Here is an 18,922-nt window from a genome sequence, read left to right as displayed (position 1 = left end):
CTCTAATTATAACTCAGATGTACAGTACTCGGTGAACTGAATAGGATTGACTCTAAAGTACACAGGGCTGCATCCTAATTTTGCCCCACAGTGCAGACTGAAAGGTAGCATGCAGCCCTACCTGCAAGCTAAATTGTGTTTCAGTAAATGTATGAATTGACTGTGATTTACTTTTGTAAGGCTTCTTATTTGGGAACACTGTAATTTTTCGGTTGGCCCTCCCCCACAGATCTCAGAGGGGGCACAGGCTGGTCTTCTGTACACTCTTACCTGGGAGTAAGTCCCATTGTGCTCAGTAGGACTTACTTCTGAGTAGACATGCATAAACTGTGCTGCATGGCTGACTTCTGAGCAGCATGCATGGGATTGTGCTGCCAGTGTGATTGGTGGCTGTGTGTGGGACACTGAACCTTGGTCTCCTCTGGGGTGTTGTGACACTAACCACTACACATGCTGGCTCTGACTCTTGTTGAACAGCCCAGTCCTAGTCTACTCAGAAGTAAGTCCCATTATAGTCAATGGGGCTTACTCCCAGGAAAGTGTGGCCAGGACTGGGCTGGAAGTCAGAGAACCTTCCTCACATACCCATGCACGGGAACGACTAGTTTATGATCTCAGTCTGGATGGAGAGGGAGTTAGAGAAAAGAAGAAGCCAAGAAGAGAGGTGGCGTCTGACGTCACAAAGGAGCACATTCCTATTGGCTGCGGCGCGGCTTCGCGTTCGAACTCTGCGGTCGCCAGGGGACTCGGACTCACGGCTCGTGACCCCCAACCGCGAAGCCATCCACGTCAAGCGTCACGCGCGCGACTCGTCACGTGAGACCGGCGCTCCCGATACGCGCCAGTTTCAACGTGTGGCGGGGGAGGCAGCGACCCGGAAGCAGATGGCGGAGGGGCGGAAGGAGCGTATTGTTTCCATGTCCCCGGATGTCGGAGTCTGAGAGGCGGCGGCGAGCAGTTGGGCCGACATGTCGATAGAAATCGAGTCTTCGGAGTGAGTGCGCTGAGGGAAGGGGGAAGGCGCGGGGGTCGGTGCCCGCCCGCCCCTCCCGTCCTCGGCCGCAGCGGCCTCGTTCTCGTGCCACCTGGGCGGGCCTCAGACAGACCCTCTGCCTCCCCCGCGCCCCCTGGGAGGCCCCTCGTGTCCTGGTGGCGCCCCAGCACCCTCGGGAGAGGCGGCGGGAACAGCACTGCGTGGGGGTCCTGAGGGGACAAGCCAGGCACGCTTACCAGGGAGCAGGGAGGCTCGCTTCTGAGTAGCCCTGCACAGGCCGGGGCTGTCGAGCGCCTTTCTTCCTTGGGCGCTGCAAGCCGCTTTGGAAGACGGTCGCAGTTGGAGCAGTTCGCTTGGAAAGCGGTATATGGATGCTCCTTAGGATAGTTGTCTGTGTGTGTGTGTGGACACACACACACACACACACACTACTACACACACACACATATGGGTACACACAAACATATATACTGGTCACACACACACGTACAGGTACACACAAACATATATAGTGGTCACATGCATGCGAATGCACATACACATGAGGGTACACACACACGTGTACTGTTACACACAAGCATATACACGGGTAAAACGCGCACCCACATACATTGTCATTCTTCAATTCTGCTACAGGCACCACCCACACTCTCTCTCCCCTTTCCTCTCCTGGAGGGTTCAGCTTTGGATCACATCAAGCTGAAACCCTCCTTGCCAAAATAGGCACCGTCTTCCCGTGACTGAGTCCTTGGCTCTCTGCTTGGTCATAATAATAATAATAAACTTTATTTATATCCCGCCCTTCTCCCTAAAGGGACCCAGCCTCTGATTTCTTTCATCAGCCTCTGCTTTCTCCCCTGCCTCTGATACTACTGATCGCCCTTCCTTGCTTGATTCTTTTTGTGCTTTGGGATTCTGTTATTCTGGCTTCTGTTGGTCATCTTTCTACCAGCACGACCACTGTTATGTTTCCATAAAGGAAAACTTCCTCTGCCGCCGCTGCCACCGCCACCTGCCTCTCTCTCTCGGGATCTATTCTTGGCCTGTGCTTTCTCTCTGTTTACTGTCCCTGGGTCATCTCATCACATCTCATGGCTTTCAGTATCATCCATAATGTTGATCTCTCCCAACTTTACCATTTTGCCTCAGAACTCTCAACCCTACTCTTATCTCTTTCATATCTCTGCATTTCAAACCTAAAATATCCGAGAGTGAACTTCTTATTTTTCCTCCCAAGCCATGCTTCCTTCATTGACTCTCACTATCCATTAACAGCACCACAGTCTAGATCAGTGATTTTCAACCTTTTTCATCTCAAGGCACACGGACCAATAGTAAAAATGGTCAAGGCACACCATCTGTTTTTGACAATTGACAAGGCACACTGTGTTGCTGGCATACTGGTTGAAAATAACAGATCTAGATTGAGACAGGGGCCAGTGTTCTCCATAAAGCAACATGCATATAGGCGCTATATACATAAATGGCATTTATTTTCCTGCTGCCCCATGCCCTCACCTGAAAGCTCAGGGTGACATATAGTGCTTTTCATAGCGCTTTTCATAGAAAGCCAGGATATAAATATTTTACTAAATATTGCCAGATTTATGTGTGTGGGTGCATGCCCCTTAAAAGGTTCACAATAAAAACAGCCTATATGATTTGCTGAGCAAGGAAATGAGAAACCCTGCTAATTGGGTAAGAGGCACTTTTTCAAGTGGGTGCTCCTTTTTTTTTAGCAGGGGGAGAGTAACTGGCCCACCTTACCCCAGCACTGTCTGTTCTAGTGGCTGTCTGCTGGTATTCATTTGCATCTTTTTAGATTGTAAGCCCTTTTGGGACAGGGAGCCATTTAGCTATTTGATTTTTCTCTGTAAACCACTTTGTGAACTTTTAGTTGAAAAGCGGTATATAAATACTGTTAATAATAAATAAAAGGGTGAACAAGGAAAATACACAATCTGAAAAAAAATTGTTATCAGAAAGGATCTCGCATCTATGCAGAATGTTTAGTTTCCCTAAACTTGGGGGGGGGGGGGGGAGAAAGCAAATGCCAGCTGTTCCAGGGTCAGATGCATGAATTGAGTCTTTGTCTACTCCAGTCTCCTGGTTTCTCTGTTAATGTGATGATGTTAACTTGGTAGTTGTACAGGAGGTCCTTTTTATCCAGTGGAAATGCATACCAAAACATTATCTATATTAGTGTTCTGTGATTAGTGGGGATTTTTTTTTCCATAAGAAATAATAGAATAGCCTCTGATTGGGACTGAAATATTTGAAACCATCCCCGAAAGCTTATTTTGAGCAGTTTTCAAAATATAAATGACTATGAATTCTTATAATGCAAATTATTTTTATTGTATAACCTTTAAGAAATATGTTTTGCTAGGCTCCACATAGTGAAGATTATATTAAACTTGTTCACTCATGAAAACATTTATAAAAATAGCATGGGGTCCCCCTTCTGCTGTCTCTGAGATGAAAATTCTATCCAAACTCCTGTTATTTATACGTAGGGAGGACTGAACTTAAAACTAAATTTTTGTAAACAGCCATTTGCAGTACTTATTTTATTTACAGTGCCTTAAAAATAAGTGTCTTGGGCTTGATTGGGTGCATGGTGGTAGAGGCTGGGTGAGGTTTTAAGCTGAGGAGATGGAGGAAGGAGCAACAGAACGGGGGAGGGGTTTCAATCACTGGCATGGCAAAATCAGAACTGGATATGCAGCATGTCTGTCTGGCAAGAGGTACATCGATTCTGTGTGGGTAGTAAGACTGGACAGTGTGGTAGTTTTGAGATTCCTCAAACTCCAGATCTCATCTAAGGATCCTTGTAAGCATGGGGAATTTGTATGTATTGTTCCTCAGTTAAATTGGAATCGATTAACCAAGATGCAGATAGTGAGAGACACCTGAATCAATTTTTTCAGCAGTCTTGCATGAAAGACCAGGGTATTATCCCCATATTCCAGGTGGAGGGCTAAGGCTGAATGAGAGAATAGATTGCCCAGTGTTGCTTGGAGAGTTTGTGACTGAGATGAAATGGTGAACTACGAACTGCACAGCTTGTATTCTTAGTTGCTCTGCTGCCTGGTTAAATTATTGAAACACTGCTTTCTTTTAAGAGGGGACAAGTTAGAATCAGAAATGATATACATGGTAGCTGCATCTATTTATATTGTTCAGGTAGCACCTTTACCTGCTTATGTTAAACTTCTATAATGCCAGGTGTACAATGCCTAGTGTGACAATAAGAGTCAACGCTTAGTATGTTTTTAACATGATCATCAGTTAATGGAAGTACTAACTTTTTCTTAAGCAGCAAAACCAGTTTTTTTTTTTGCCCCAGCTGCACTTTGAGTGAATGCTGCACCATGTTTTGTGTTTGCAATGATCCCAAGTCTTTATATTGTGAGGCTACTAAGCCCTGCTTCTGCAGCTTTTCCCTGGAGCAGATTGGATAATGATAGAAAGTGCATTTTGAATGCATTGGTTGATATGTGCCCCCCCCCATGAGAGTAAAAGGCTGTATACATAAGTAACTGTTTCTACTATTTATTTTACTAAAGTGTTATCCGGCTGATCATGCAGTACCTGAAGGAGAACAGCCTGCATCGGGCCTTGGCCACTCTGCAGGAGGAAACTACAGTGTCACTGAACACGGTGGACAGCATTGAAAGTTTTGTGGCAGACATTAACAGTGGCCATTGGGATACAGTATTGCAGGCTATACAGTCTTTGAAACTGCCAGACAAAACACTCATTGATCTATATGAACAGGTAAGGGTGATCTATGCTTCGTAATATTCTTTGGCGATTTTTCCAAGTCTGTTATTCCCAAGAATAAGAACCTACTTCCTCTTTCTCTGTAGGTTTGCAGCTTATTTATAAGCTCTTGGAAGATGTAATTGGTCCCTACTAAGAATATTTTCCAGCTATAATGTGCTGGTCAGATTATTATTGTTTCAACTCCTATTCTTATTTCTCCCTTGAGATGGTCTGTTTATGTTGTGAAGGGAAGACTTCTGTTTGCTCTTGTTCTGGATTCTGTACATCTGTCCACACAGATGGGATGCCTGGGAGTTAGAATGTGCCAGTTTGACCCTTTATAAGTAGGCTTCTGAGATGGCTTAACTAACCATAGTTTTAGTAATCTAGAGCACATTCCTAACCTGCACTGGTACAGCCAGATAATGGTGGCCTGCACCATATACCGCAGAGGTTAGGAGCAGGCTAGAGATTACCTTGGGGTAAGGGGATGTTTTTCCCTTTATCCTGTGTTGAGCTGCAGCCTGTCTTATGGGGCTACTCAGATCTGCACTAGCTATTTAGCTGGCACAAAACCAAGCAGCCCATGTAAGACTCTCTCTGGGTTGGAGGTGGGGGTTAGGATATGGCACCTATTGCTGCCGACAATTCCCCCTCCTTGACCCAGTCCTCCCCATATTCCACCTCCCCTGCCCCAAAATGTCCTTTATACTAATTAGCTCCCCTTCTTTCCCCAGAAATGACCCTAGTTCTGCCCTGCAGTAGTGCTGCACCCCACCAGCAGAGTAGCTCACCTGTTCAGCCTGCAGAGGTCCACCTTCCTCCCTTCTCCTGCCAGCAGCTCCTCCCACCACTATAGCATCACCTTGGTCCTCCACAGGTCTTAGGCGTGGCAGCCAAACACCAATCTCAGTGTCTCCAACAGTTTACACTCCAAAGTCCATTACCCATCAGTCCACTCTTACACCTACTACTACCCACACCAAACTCTCCCTTCATCAGGTGCTTTTATGCCTAAGGGCCCTATTGCCTTCAAGTGGCTGCAGCTGTGCAGCACACTCTCTGCTGAATACCCAGGCCTTAACCCTTAAAGGGGCCACTGCTGACACCACATCCTATCTCCTCACCAGATCTTCCACGTTTCCAGTACACCTCCCCACCCTGAACGCCACTGCACCACCGTCTCCCATGCTCTGTGCCACCCAGCAGAAACTTATCTTCTCCAGCCAGCATGGGCTGGATCTGGTACGGGCCTCTGTACCAGCCCACCAAATTCCCGAGTTGGCACAGACTTGCCTTATAGCATGTTTGCAACACTTGTGAGCTGGCACAGAGGGCCTGTGCCAGCTCAAATGCTGTTTTGGATCGATCTGCAGTGATGTTGGAACACTCATTGAGAATACCAAGATTTCTGGCATACAGCCCTTGCTATCCCAATTCAAAAACCCAGATCAGACCTCTTTTAAGCAGCATGCAGCTTGGGTCTTAATGTTCAGGTGAATTTGTAAGCCACCCTGGAGACTAGTTTTAGCAGAGAAGGTGAACAAAAATGCTCTAAATAACCAGAAATGCTGAAATTATGTTAATGAATATGAAGTTCTTATGATTAACCTTGTGTGTTTCTCTGACATTTCAGGTGGTTTTAGAGTTGATAGAGCTTCGTGAGCTGGGTGCTGCCAGGTCCCTCCTGAGGCAAACTGACCCAATGATCATGTTAAAGCAAACCCAGCCAGAACGGTACATTCACCTTGAGAACCTTCTGGCTCGGTCCTATTTTGATCCACGTGAGGTAAACCTATGCTAGCCAAAAATACAGCTTTATGTGTGTTGTAATTTGTTGCTTACAGCTTTACTCTTTGATAGCCCAATCCTGTGCTCAGCGGCATGTCTCCTTCCCACCGAGCACTGTTATGGCACATTTGTGAGCCTTACCGCCCGGCTCCTGCCCATGCTAGCCCAGCACCAACTGGTGCTGAGCCAGCGCGGGGCAGTCACTCAGCTTCCGCGACTCAGCGGCCTCCTGGACCGCCAAGCCATGGCACAGTAAGCGGGTTTGGGAGAGGGGGGAGGCATTCCGGGGAGGGGGAGGCCGGCGGGGGCTGAGAGAGGGAGGAGGAGGTGTGCCAGGGGCGGGCTGGAGGCCTGCCGGGGGGAGGGAGGGAGGTGGGTGGGTCCGTGGGTCTCCGTGCCCTACGTGAGTGCCTTTACCTTACTGCTGACCAAAAGGTCGGCCCTACTGCAGGGCTGCTTACCTTACCTGGGAGAAGGGGATGAAAGTCCCCTTCTCCTGAGGCGCCTCCCGCGGTAGCCCAGGAGGTGCAGGATCCGGTGGCAGCCCTTCTCGGTGCCGCTGAGCCTGGGCGCCCCGGGCACCTCAGGATTGGGCTGTCATTTGAGGAACTTTTCTTCATCAGTGGAGTAGGGTGACCTTTTGTGACTGCCCCTCCCACTCACTCCAGGAAGCAGGGCCACTACCAGTTCTGACCCAGTTTTGCTTCAGCAACAGTGCTGTGAATAGTATTCTGTCTGTCTTCTCCTGAGACCTTTTCTATCTCTCTCTTTGTTTTTGCTGCCTTTGCACAATTAAAGAGACAAAACCCCAACAATCCAGTGTTAATTGGATTGCCAGCTTTGGATATTTCCTTAGCAATGCAGAGTTTACCATTCCCTTACCTGTTGAACAGGGATTTAACAGAGAAGCAGTGTATTAATATTTGTAATAATAAAAGGACTTATGGGGACAACTAAAAAATTATGTACTCTTTCTGTTATAGTTGTGGATTCTTTTAATACCCCTTGGTAGATGCCCCAGTTGCAGCCTTAGTTCTCAGAACTTCATTTTTCCCCCTGGGGCCCTAAATTTCTGCATTAGTGAACAATCACAGTGGTGTGAATTAGCAAGTGGTGGGAATCGGAAAGTATTGCCCTTATTTGTAAACAGCACATTATCCAAGGAAAAACAAAACAGAATGAACAGGCATAGTAACTTGCCTTTTTGAGTAGGTAAATCATGATTACTGTCCAAGTAGATTTCTTTAGTGAATCAGCATTTGGGCAGTTGGGAAGAGTTTTATCATTAGCAAGTTAAATAATTTCTTTTGTTTCAACCTGAATATAATTATTTTTTTAGACCAGTCGCTTCCAACAAGTTTCTTCAACTCAGAAAGCTCTAAACTGAGATCAGTCAGAAGAATCTGTGTTACACACTCGTGCCCCTTATCCACGGGCATTCAGGAACCCCCACGGATAGCTGAAACTGTGGATACGGATGATTGCCCATCCCCCTGTTCCAAGGGGGCCACCCACCCCTCCAAAGGCGAGAGGAACAGAGCTCCCTTTGCCTCCGGAGGGGCCTCTGAGCTCAGCAGAGGCCGAGGATGTCCACCCCTGGCCACTACTGAGCTGAGACTGAGCTCTGCAGGTTAAAAAAAGGCTATTTCTGGTTTCTTGGAGGAACCCATAGTGACCTTTTAAATGCCTTATAATGCATTCTCCTTGAAACTGGAAGAGCTCAGTTAAGCTCTTAACTGAGCTTAACTGAGTACAGACTTCCTCAGTCTCTGCTTAGCTCAGAAGCCCTTCCAGAGGCAAGGGGAGCGAAGTGGAGATGTGTGTGCTTGGGGGGTCGGACCCAATCTGTGGATATGGGGTCTGCAGATATAGCGGCCCCATGTGTGTCTGAATCACTGTATACTCAAACATGCAACTTTTATTAAATTAGTGTAAAGTGTAAAAATGGAAAAATATTATTGATCTAAGTGATGGTATTATAGTAAGAAAGTTACTAGTCCTCATATTTTTCTTTGCTAGGCATACCCAGATGGGAGCAGCAAAGAGAAGCGGAGAGCTGCCATTGCCCAAGCTTTGGCTGGCGAAGTCAGTGTTGTGCCTCCGTCTCGTCTTATGGCTTTACTTGGACAGGTATTATTTTTTTTCTTGACTTGTGCTGTGTGAAATTTTAAAGGGAGCATGTAAGAACATGTAAGCACATATACCACGTAGCTGATAAGTTGCTGTGAGAGGGCAGAGGAGTGTTTGAAGTCAGCTGGAAAGAGTGATAACAGCTTGAGAACCTGCCTGGGCTTGATTTGTAGCTGCTCTCTGCAGAAACTTGGAAGGCCTGGGAGATAGGCAGCTAGGAAAAGATGTCTGCACTGCGAAAGGGAAACATCTGGAGAAATGAAGAGTTTGATGAGTTTCCTCATAGAACAATACTTGTAGAAAGTCCCATTTCAAAAAATGAGATTTATGACCAGCCTGCTAATGTGAACTGCCTTGAATCTGTGAGAAAGGTTATATAAATACTGCAATATATATTTAGACAAATAAACATTGCATATTTGATGCTTCATTGTACAACAACATTGCTTATTATTATTGTTGAGTATTTATGTATTGAAAAGTTCCAGAGCAGTGCACATAGCAGAATGAATAAGAAGATGCTTCTCTGTCTTAGAGAGCTCATAATCAAAAATGAAGGGTGCAGTGGAGACACCAGCACCAGGCACTGGAAGTTACTCTGCTGGCTGAATAGGGACATTTGGTCTCCCTCTGCTAAATATAAGAGGAGGGCCACTTAAAAGGGGCCAGTTATCAAGTTACCAGGGGCAGCATATGCCTTTTCATGGGATAGTTAATCTATTACTTAGGTTTTTGGGATGACTGTGGCCTCCAAGGCTTTATCATTGAGGGAAAGTTGTACTCTACCTTTCTGGCTTTCCAAGTTTAGAAAGATAATTGTGGTTTTTGCTGCTCCTCTAACCCTCTCTGGTTTCTCAGGCCCTGAAATGGCAGCAGCATCAGGGACTGCTTCCTCCTGGTATGACAATTGACTTGTTCAGAGGCAAGGCAGCTGTGAAAGACGTGGAAGAGGAAAAGTTCCCCACGCAGCTGAGTAGGCATATCAAGGTACATCTCTAATTGTTTTCTACAATATGAGGAATGAGCCCCAAATCCCTATAAGGTTCTTAAAAAAAAAAAAAAAGAAAAGAAATCTAAATGCCACTGATGTGCAGCCATCTCAGATATTTTCAGACCCATGGTCAGAGTTATGGGGGAAGTTAGTTGTGTGCTGTCTTGGTGGTAGTTGTGTCAAGAAGAAATGGTAAAAATCTAAGTGCAAGTCCAGTGTGTTTAAAGTAATTTGTTGCATTCTAATTTACGGTGTGTGTATATGCTTTTATTCCAGTGCTTTGAACTCATTAATGTTTAATACTTTCAGAAGAATGCTTGGGGGAGTGGGGAAGATGTTGCATTTCTCCTGCAGATGGAATAAGGCATCTAGTGATGGGTGGCTCCTCCTACCAGTCAGTGGCAACAGAACTTGAAAAGAAAATGTGACTTTACCATTCCAAGCCAGGCAATTCTGACAGTATTATTTTGTCTACGTTTCCATTGTTGAATGTCACGTACTAGTGCTTTGTGCTGGTATCCAAAGCATGAATAACAATAGTTAAAATTCTCGTCCTAAACATCTGCCAGTAAAATGTCAACTGTAATTCTTTCATTCAGATTTACATTGTACACACTGTGTTTCCAAGCATTGTGGGTCCTTCCAGTACTCAAAAAAGGGTCGGTTTTTAATAATGTTTGCTCCTTTTGAGTTATTTGAGACTTATTTTACAGGGCTGTTGTCAGATTCGTAAGTATCTAGGCTAGGAAAGTACTATATTCTAGCAGCAGGGTTTTTACTATGAAACAAACACTGCAGTAAATCTTTTTTTTTTGTTCATTTTAAACAGTTTGGCCAGAAGTCTCATGTGGAGTGTGCTCGATTTTCTCCAGATGGTCAGTATCTTGTTACTGGCTCTGTCGATGGATTCATTGAAGTGTGGAATTTCACCACTGGAAAAATCAGGAAGGTAAAAGGCAGAGTGGATATTCTTGACTGACAATTGCATAGAATACTTTTTATGAGCTCCTTTTCCAAGTTTAATATAACTACAGGCATTTCCCCCCCCCCCCCATATCCATGGGGGATATGGTTTCATATGTGTGCATACTTCAACCATAGATAGGATGGCACCAGGATGCAGGTCTCTTGCTGTCTTTTGTGCTCCCTGGGGCATTTGGTGGGCCACTGTGAGATACAGGAAGCTAGACTAGATGGGCCTATGGCCTGATCCAGCGGAGCTGTTCTTAGGTTCTTATGATAATGCTGGAGGGGGAATGCAAGAAGCAGCTATCTGCAATGCTAGAGTAGGGAGACTAAGGGCGCAATCCTAACCCCTTATGTCAGTGCTTTCCAGCACTGGCATAGCAGTGCCAGTGGGACATGTGCTGCATCCTGCAGTTGGGTGTTACTCATGGAGGCCTCCTCAAAGTAAGGGAATGTTTGCTCCCTTACCTAAGAGCTGCATTGCCCTTAATGCAGGGGTTAGGATTGTGCGCTAAGAGAACTCTAGCAGGAAGCTTCTTGCTTAGTCTCCCTCCTCTAGTGTTTCTGGGTTACCACTATTTGCATTCCCCCTCTAGCATTCTATAACAGGCTGCAGTGGAACAGAGATGAATGCTTGCTGCCACAGTAAGTACAGGTGCAGCCTATTTATCCACAGATTTTTTATCTGCAGATTTGTCTCAACGAGAATGGGGTGGGGGTACTGAAAGTCACACACACCTTTGCCTCCTTTGCCCTGTGCTGGCATCGCTCCATTTCCAGGCTACCCAAAACACTGCAAAAAGGCTCTGCCTCGCCCAGGCAGGGAATAGCCCTGGAGCCAAGGAAGAGGTTCCCCTTTCGAAGGAACAGTAACATTCCTGGAGCCCCTGAGCCAGCAAAGAGGCTGAAGAGGGGGGCAGAAAACCCTGTGTAACCAGAACATGTGCAGCAAGGTGGAGCAGTCACTCACTCACTCACTCACTCTCTCTCTCTCTCTCTCTCTCTCTCTCTCTCTCTCTCACACACACACACACACACACACACACACACAGAGGTGTAGTAGCAACAGAGGGGATTGCTTTAAAAAACCCAAGGAGTGTTTGCCTAATTTCCCCCCCCCCCATGATGCAGGCAATCACAAGCAAGCCTTCCCACCAAGCAAATCATGAGATTAAGCTTACGATCCTTTCCACACTTTCCTGGGAGTAAGCCCCATTGACTACATTGTGACTACATATGACTACAATGGGGCTTACTTCTGAGTAGAAATGCATAGAGCTGGACTATGAAAAGCTCAGCATCCCACCTGTGAAAGAAGCTGGACAGCTGGCAACGGCCCCCCCTCAGGAGGGGGAGGAGAGGGGATTGCTTTAAAAAACCCAGGGAGTGTTTGCTGAATTTCATGCAACTGGTTTTGCCTTATGTTTATTTTATTTCACTGGGAGGATTTGAAGGAGAGACATGGGAGGCATGTCCTTCTCCAGCCAGGAACTGAGATAAAAAGAAGTCTGGCTAGGAGAAAGGTTTGTGGGGGAAAGCATGTGGAAAGAGGGTTCAGTGCCCCTGCCTCCTGCTTTTCCGTACTAATTCTCCTGCCCGCACGTTTGTTAGGAGGCAAACACGGAGTTGAAAATCCTGCATTTGCTGTGTAACATCTGGTTCTTTCCAGCTTTGATAGACTCATTAATTGCATTAAAGAAGGAAAAGGTAACTCAGTGGTTAGGTAAATGCTATGTATTATAAGGTCCTAGGTTCAAGCCCTAGCATCTCATAAAGCAGACCCAAGAAGGACTTTGTCTTGGAAATCCACATGTTGACAAGTGAGGACGGTCATAGTTAGTTGGTATGGTTCAGAATTAGTCTTCTCCTTTGTATGAATTTTACACGGAATTAATTATTCCTGAGGGGGCAGGCTTTCTTGTTTTTCTTTTGGTGACAGATACTTTTGTGTTCTGTTTCATTTAGGATCTAAAGTACCAGGCCCAAGATAACTTTATGATGATGGATGATGCAGTGCTGTGCATGTGCTTCAGCAGAGATACTGAAATGTTAGCTACTGGGGCGCAAGATGGGAAGATCAAGGTATGTGGTGCAGGAAACTAGAGGCCAGGAAAACTCATCCAGGACATTCAGGATATCTCTTCAGTTGTCCATTTGCTTCTGTATCACTAGCCCATTTATCTTCAATCCTCTGTTGGGGAATTCCTCCATTTTAGTACAGCAGCTAATCAGTGGCTGATTGGCCCCTGCCTGACTTCTCTCTTGGTCCTGACTTAAATTAAGAGAAGAATAACCCTTGGGGTATATTAGATTGTCTAGCTATCATTTAAGGCAATTATTGGACAGTTATTGGAAATGTCAACCACCTTCCACCAATGACTCCAGTCAATAACTGTTTATTTTCCCCCAAGGTGTGGAAGATTCAGAGTGGCCAGTGTTTGCGGCGATTTGAAAGAGCACACAGTAAAGGCGTAACCTGTCTGAGTTTTTCCAAGGACAGCAGTCAGATTCTTAGTGCTTCTTTTGACCAGACAATCAGGTAAATGAGGGCATCCCTTTATGCTAAGGCTTTAGTCATTCAGCCTGACTCTGGTAAGGGCCACTAATGTTGCTTTTATGGTGAAACAGGATCCATGGTTTGAAATCTGGGAAGACTCTCAAGGAATTCCGTGGGCATTCCTCATTTGTAAATGAAGCTACTTTTACACAGGATGGACATTATGTTATCAGCGCATCCTCTGATGGCACTGTGAAGGTCAGTACAGGTAGCAGCAAGTTTTGCTTGCTTTGCTAAAGTGTGCACTCCATTTAATTTTTTTAAGTATCCCTCTCACCAGCTTGGAGTTTCAGAAGTGGAGCAAATGTACCAACATTCAACTAGGTGACATAAAACTCCATGAAGGTGTTTTGCTTTCTCACGTGCTCATCTTCAATGTTATAGCTCTTTGGGGTATCATAAACATGAGGGTTCTCTGGAATCCGGCCATTGAGCCTGCTGTCTCCTAGAACACAATGCAACATATTTAAGGAGCACCTTAGTGGACTATATGTATTTGTTTTTAATATTGGAAATGAAGGACTTGGTCTCCAGTTGTGAACTTCTTAAATACTTCAGAAACTCATCTTTATTTTGAACTAGTGAAATGTCCATCATTTGTAACTGTGTGTTTGGAGGAAGAGCCATATGTTGCATGGACCAGGGTAGGAGGCACAGTGCATCCCTGTACACACACTCAACTTAGGCACACATTGTATCAGTTTCTCTTTCTCTGTGTGTGTGTGTGTGTGTGTGTGTGTGTGTTCAAACCATCTTGGAAGCAGGCTTATGTAATATTTATCCGTCGTGATCTTCCTTTCTCTCTTGTTCTTTTCAAAGGTTTGGAATATGAAGACTACAGAGTGTTGTAACACCTTCAAGTCACTGGGCAGCACCGCTGGGACAGACATCACTGTGAATAATGTGATTCTACTACCTAAAAATCCAGAGCACTTTGTTGTTTGCAACAGATCAAACACAGTGGTCATTATGAACATGCAGGGACAAGTATGTGTTTGGCAGTTAATTGCTTTGAACTATTTGAGAGCAGAATTTTACTTCCTTTAGACTTGGAAGATTCTATAGCTTTAGCTGACTGGGTGGAACTACCATTTCCTCCACCCTGAGCCCTTTGGAAAATCATTGTGACTAAATATGGCACAAATTTGCCATTGGGCTGCTGTGACTGATATTTTAAGGTCCCAAAGTAATACTAATAAGCCATGTTAACATCCACAGCAGTGCCCAGGTAAGAAATGCATCCTGGTTCCCAGCAGCCACTATTTCTGTTGTCTGTGGCATCTTGCAACCTGTGGTCTGACCTACCAGATTTTTAGTGTTGTTTCACGCAACACAATTCCTTAATGAGTGGTGTTTCAAAGAAAAACAGATTTGCTCAGAATCCTCTATACCAGTGGTTCCCAAACTTACCTGGGTCACTACACCCCCACAGACTCTTCCTCCTGGCTTAGCCAGTCACTGCCATCTTGGATCTCACGAAATCTTTTGAGATCCAGGATTTGGTAGTGGCCATATTGGATCTTGTGAGATTTCACAAGATGATGGTGGTGTTCAGGGGAACAGGTAGGAGTGCGAGTGGAGACTTCCTGCTGTGCCCCTGTGAGTGTGCCATGACACTCAGTGGCAGGGCTTCTCAAACTAGGGTGTCACGATGCCCCAGTCAGAGGGGCGGGGCGGGGCGGGGGAGGCAGTGACACGATCCCTGGTATCATGTCACTAAGGGGGCTTCAGGGGCTGGCATTTGCTTACCAGTTCTTGCTGCAGCCTCCTGGGGGTGCAGGGAACCCTGCGCAACCCTCCACAGGGCTCCCCAGCCTTCAAAAAGTGAAACCTGTGCGATCGCGCTCTACTGGTTTTGCAGCAGTGGAGCACAGTCACTCCACTTTCACTTTCTGGAGGCTGGGGAGCCCTGTGGGTGGTTGTGCAGGGCTCCCCACACCCCTGGGAGGCTGCAGCAGGGACTGGTAGGTAAAAGCTGCCTTCCCCCCACCGCCTTCCCCACTCCCCCACAAAGTCTTGGTGGCTCTCAAACTCTCCCAGAGAGTTTGAGAACCACTGCCCTATGGTGTTGTGATGTACACTTTGGGAGCCTCTGCTCTATAACTGCCTTCTCTGTTATTTGTCATTCAGTATGCACTCAGTCTTCTTTTCCCATAATTATATGCTCCCAGTATGACTAATTAGCATTTTATGTAGCACATTTCAAGCATTATATGTATTATGTCATATATCCTCACAATACCACTGTAGGGTTGGCTGGTATTATCCTTGTATTACAGATTTGGGTGCTGGGACTGAAAAGTGACATTCCTAGCAAGCACCTGTTGTTACATGTTGGCAACCTTCAGTCTCGAAAGACTATGGTATCGCGCTCTGAATGGTGGTTCTGGAACAGCGTCTAGTGTGGCTGAAAAGGCCGATTCGGGAGTGACAATCCCTTCCACACCGGGAGCAAGTGCAGTCTGTCCCTGGTCTGTCTCCCTGGCTATGGGTCTTCCTTCTTTGCCTCTTAGCCTCAGACTGTTGGCCAAGTGTCTCTTCAAACTGGGAAAGGCCATGCTGCACAGCCTGCCAGTACAACAGTATCGTACCATCAGTACAGTACCATCAGTATCAGAGATACCATCAGTATCAGAGTTACCATATCAGTAAGCTGTACACAGTGTATTGAGCAAGCACCTGACAGAAATGCGATCTGAACTGTGCCTTCACAGTGCATTTCTTGCACTACTGGCCACTGTGCTATATCAGAAGCTCCAATGCAGCTATGATGCATTCCTTTTGCCCCTTTCTCACCTGGTGGGAGAGGTTCCTGGCTAGCCTGCCCCCTGTGAATCCCCCAGATGGCTGTGTTCAGTCCTAGGGAATTTCTTGTCCCCCTGCTTTAGAGGAAAAGCTTCCCTCAACTCTTATTCTCCACTCCCTCTTTCCCTCATGAAGTGTGATGGTGAGAGCCCCACAATATTTTTAACAGTAGAGTGGCAGCTGATTTTTTTTCTTCTCTAAAATGTCCTTGGCTTTTTAGATTGTGAGAAGCTTCAGCTCTGGTAAAAGGGAAGGTGGTGACTTTGTCTGCTGTGCCCTTTCTCCCCGAGGCGAGTGGATCTACTGTGTGGGTGAAGATTTTGTGCTCTATTGCTTCAGCACAGTGACTGGCAAGCTGGAGCGAACTCTGACGGTGAGTAGCTGATGAAGGGCTCCTAGGCAACTTGGCATGGGTGCCCTGAGTGATGTAATGCCAATGCAAGTTGCTTGTGTTCTGTCTCTAGATACTCTTGTTTTCTCAGTGATGGAGGGAATCTTTGACAGGGTTGCTCCTCCTGCTTTGTCCTGACAGCTTGAAACTTTCCAAGCAGCCCAACTGAGCAAGCTACTGTATTCAGTTGAAGGCAGTCTATGGGGTCTGCATATTAACTAAAACCTGGGTCAGAAACCTATGTTACTACTGTTGTCTGATCTCTAGCAAAGGCAGCAGTCCCACAAAAGGCTACAGTATCCTGAAGATAATGCTTGACAGTGATACAGCCCTGAGAGTGTTTACCTGTACATACATAGTCACCTCAGGAATATGAACTGTGTCATCATTCTTATGTTGCTGGAAAAGGCCTCAGAATGAAAGTAGGTTGCTTAAAGCCATGTGGTAAGTTCATGTTAAAGGTGAGATATGTACTTGGGGCTTCCCTGCTGATTATTCAGAATTGGATCCTTATGTATCTGCTTGTCACTGTACTGCTACTAAAATAGCACTCTTCATTCAGACTGCCAGTTATTCAAATGCATTGGCTGTCTACCCTTGGCCATTTTGAGAAAAACAGAATTGTGTTGTAATGTAGAATTAGGTATTAAACAGTAGCATACATGCAGGCATTTGCTTTCGGACAACTTGCTGATACAGCCACACAAATTACTAACCCATGTAAACCTTTAACCATCTTGCTTGCCCTTGCATGATAATAGTTCATGTGCACAATCTAACAAAAATCAACTTATCTAGATTACAAAAGCTTGGTAATTCCCTGCAGGCAATGCTATTGGGCTTTGTTTTTTTTTTTCTCCCTTACACAAACATTGGTGCCAGCCAGAAATTGACAGGCAGTCAAGGATGTTGTAAACTCACCATTTACAGCTGCCTTTCTTTTTAAGTCCCCATACCTGAACCATCTCCTCGCCCTTGCTTCTCTCTAGGATACTTCCTTTAGCCCTTTTTCATTTTGTTTCCCTTGACCCCATAGAACTGATTTTGGGATCTTAGGGCCCAATCTTACCTGACTTCCCAGTGCTGATGCTACTATGCGAATGGGTTAAGTGCTTCATACTGTGGTGATGGGGCAGTCACAGAAGCCTCCTCAAGGGAAGGGAACAAATGTTCCCTTATCCCAGGGCTGCATTGCAGCTGCATTAGTGCTGACAAGTTGGATAGGATTTGGCCCTTAATCACCCTGTATTTCTGGTATTTTAGGGTCTGCCTTCATGCTGTCCCAGCCTTTCTCATGACTCCACAGACTGCCTTGCATGTGGTTGTGTTCAAGCCTGTTGTAGGGAAAAATTGAGTCAAACATATGTATTTCACACTAAAGTGTGGCTGTGATGTGCAAGTTCTTTATGGGATAGTGGAAAAACTGCATTGTCTTGATATCTTTAAATTTACTTTTTGGGGAGGGAGAAGGTAGCAAATATTTCATTTGGGTTGATCTGGGAGAAGAAAATCTACTATTTTATTTTTCTGATACATAGGTACATGAGAAGGATGTCATTGGTATTGCTCACCATCCCCACCAGAACTTGATTGCTACATATAGTGAAGATGGGCTGCTGAAGCTATGGAAACCATAGAACTGACTTTTAATTCCCTTCAGTGCATGACTCTTGAATGCAACAAAGGGCAGTGTCTGGTTTTCATTTTGTTTGACATCCAAATGTGTAGTTTTAACTTACTGAAACTGATATTCAGGTATCCTAAGGGACATTGCCATTCAGATAAGTGTAATGCTAGTTAGTATACTCGTTACAAGCCTGAGTAGCAAGAGCAGTTTAGTTGAAGAAAACAATTCTTGTATAAAATGTTTTTGTTGCCTATAATATGTAAATCATACATTTCTTATAGCAAAATACTTTTGATCAAGTCTGAATTAGTGCAGAAATCTGGACTAGGATTGTGTATTTTTATGTGACATGGGGACTTGAAGCATTTAATTTTAGCTGAGTGGCACCCTGTGTGTTTCACATTGGAGTATAAATCTTCCTTCTATAAGAGTACCTTCTTATGTTCCTAAAAATAATTGTGGCAATGTTCCTATGACTTTTTCTGCTCTAAGCAAAACATTTGAGTCTCCCCCTTAAAATACGGATTTGCCTTAGTTAAGAAAACATTGATTTTTTTTATAGACCTTGCAATGCTGAGAGCTGAAGTGGTGTTCATCTTACTGTGCAAGTCAGTCTCAACCAGCTCCTTTCACAAGTGTCCAGTCTTATGTGAACCCTCTGAATGACTATTAACTTGTTACATGCAGCTTATTTTTTAGCTACTTGTTTTGTTGCAGTTTAAGATGTTTGCTTCTTCCTTAATAAAAAATTTATTGATAACCAGACTTCTGGCTTATGTATCAAGGCAACTTTCTAATTGTCCTTCTTAAGAAACTCAATTCAGCCTGTAAGGGGCATTTGTTTTCCAGTCCTTGCAGTTTTTTTGTGGTGGTTTGAGTTGTTTTTGTGAAGTTTCAGCCTC

The 18,922-nt window shown here is 45.2% G+C and overlaps 1 protein-coding gene across 1 annotated transcript; it reads left to right on the top strand.

The window, feature by feature from the left end:
* Nucleotides 1-767: 767 nt before the first annotated feature.
* SMU1 (SMU1 DNA replication regulator and spliceosomal factor) lies at nucleotides 768-18,780 on the top strand. Its single transcript, XM_066617216.1, has 12 exons — nucleotides 768-994; nucleotides 4,564-4,774; nucleotides 6,399-6,551; nucleotides 8,573-8,683; nucleotides 9,542-9,670; nucleotides 10,504-10,623; nucleotides 12,606-12,722; nucleotides 13,052-13,179; nucleotides 13,269-13,395; nucleotides 14,017-14,184; nucleotides 16,223-16,375; nucleotides 17,932-18,780. The coding sequence occupies exons 1-12, from the start codon at nucleotides 969-971 to the stop codon at nucleotides 18,028-18,030; spliced, it is 1,542 nt and encodes a 513-aa protein (XP_066473313.1). The 5' UTR covers nucleotides 768-968; the 3' UTR covers nucleotides 18,031-18,780.
* The last annotated feature ends 142 nt before the right edge of the window (nucleotides 18,781-18,922 follow it).

This window comes from Tiliqua scincoides, chromosome 2 (assembly GCF_035046505.1).
Source record: "Tiliqua scincoides isolate rTilSci1 chromosome 2, rTilSci1.hap2, whole genome shotgun sequence".
NCBI lineage: Eukaryota > Metazoa > Chordata > Lepidosauria > Squamata > Scincidae > Tiliqua > Tiliqua scincoides.
Note: the sequence above shows the minus strand (reverse complement) of the source record. Positions and strands in the feature narration are given on the sequence as shown.

Bases quoted from the DNA above. Each gene is read 5' to 3' on its own strand.
- SMU1 (XM_066617216.1), top strand. From the start codon at position 969: ATGTCGATAGAAATCGAGTCTTCGGA. The intron at 4,775-6,398 runs GTAAGGGTGATC...CTGACATTTCAG, and splicing joins TCATTGATCTATATGAACAG to GTGGTTTTAGAGTTGATAGA. The intron at 12,723-13,051 runs GTATGTGGTGCA...TTTTCCCCCAAG, and splicing joins CGCAAGATGGGAAGATCAAG to GTGTGGAAGATTCAGAGTGG.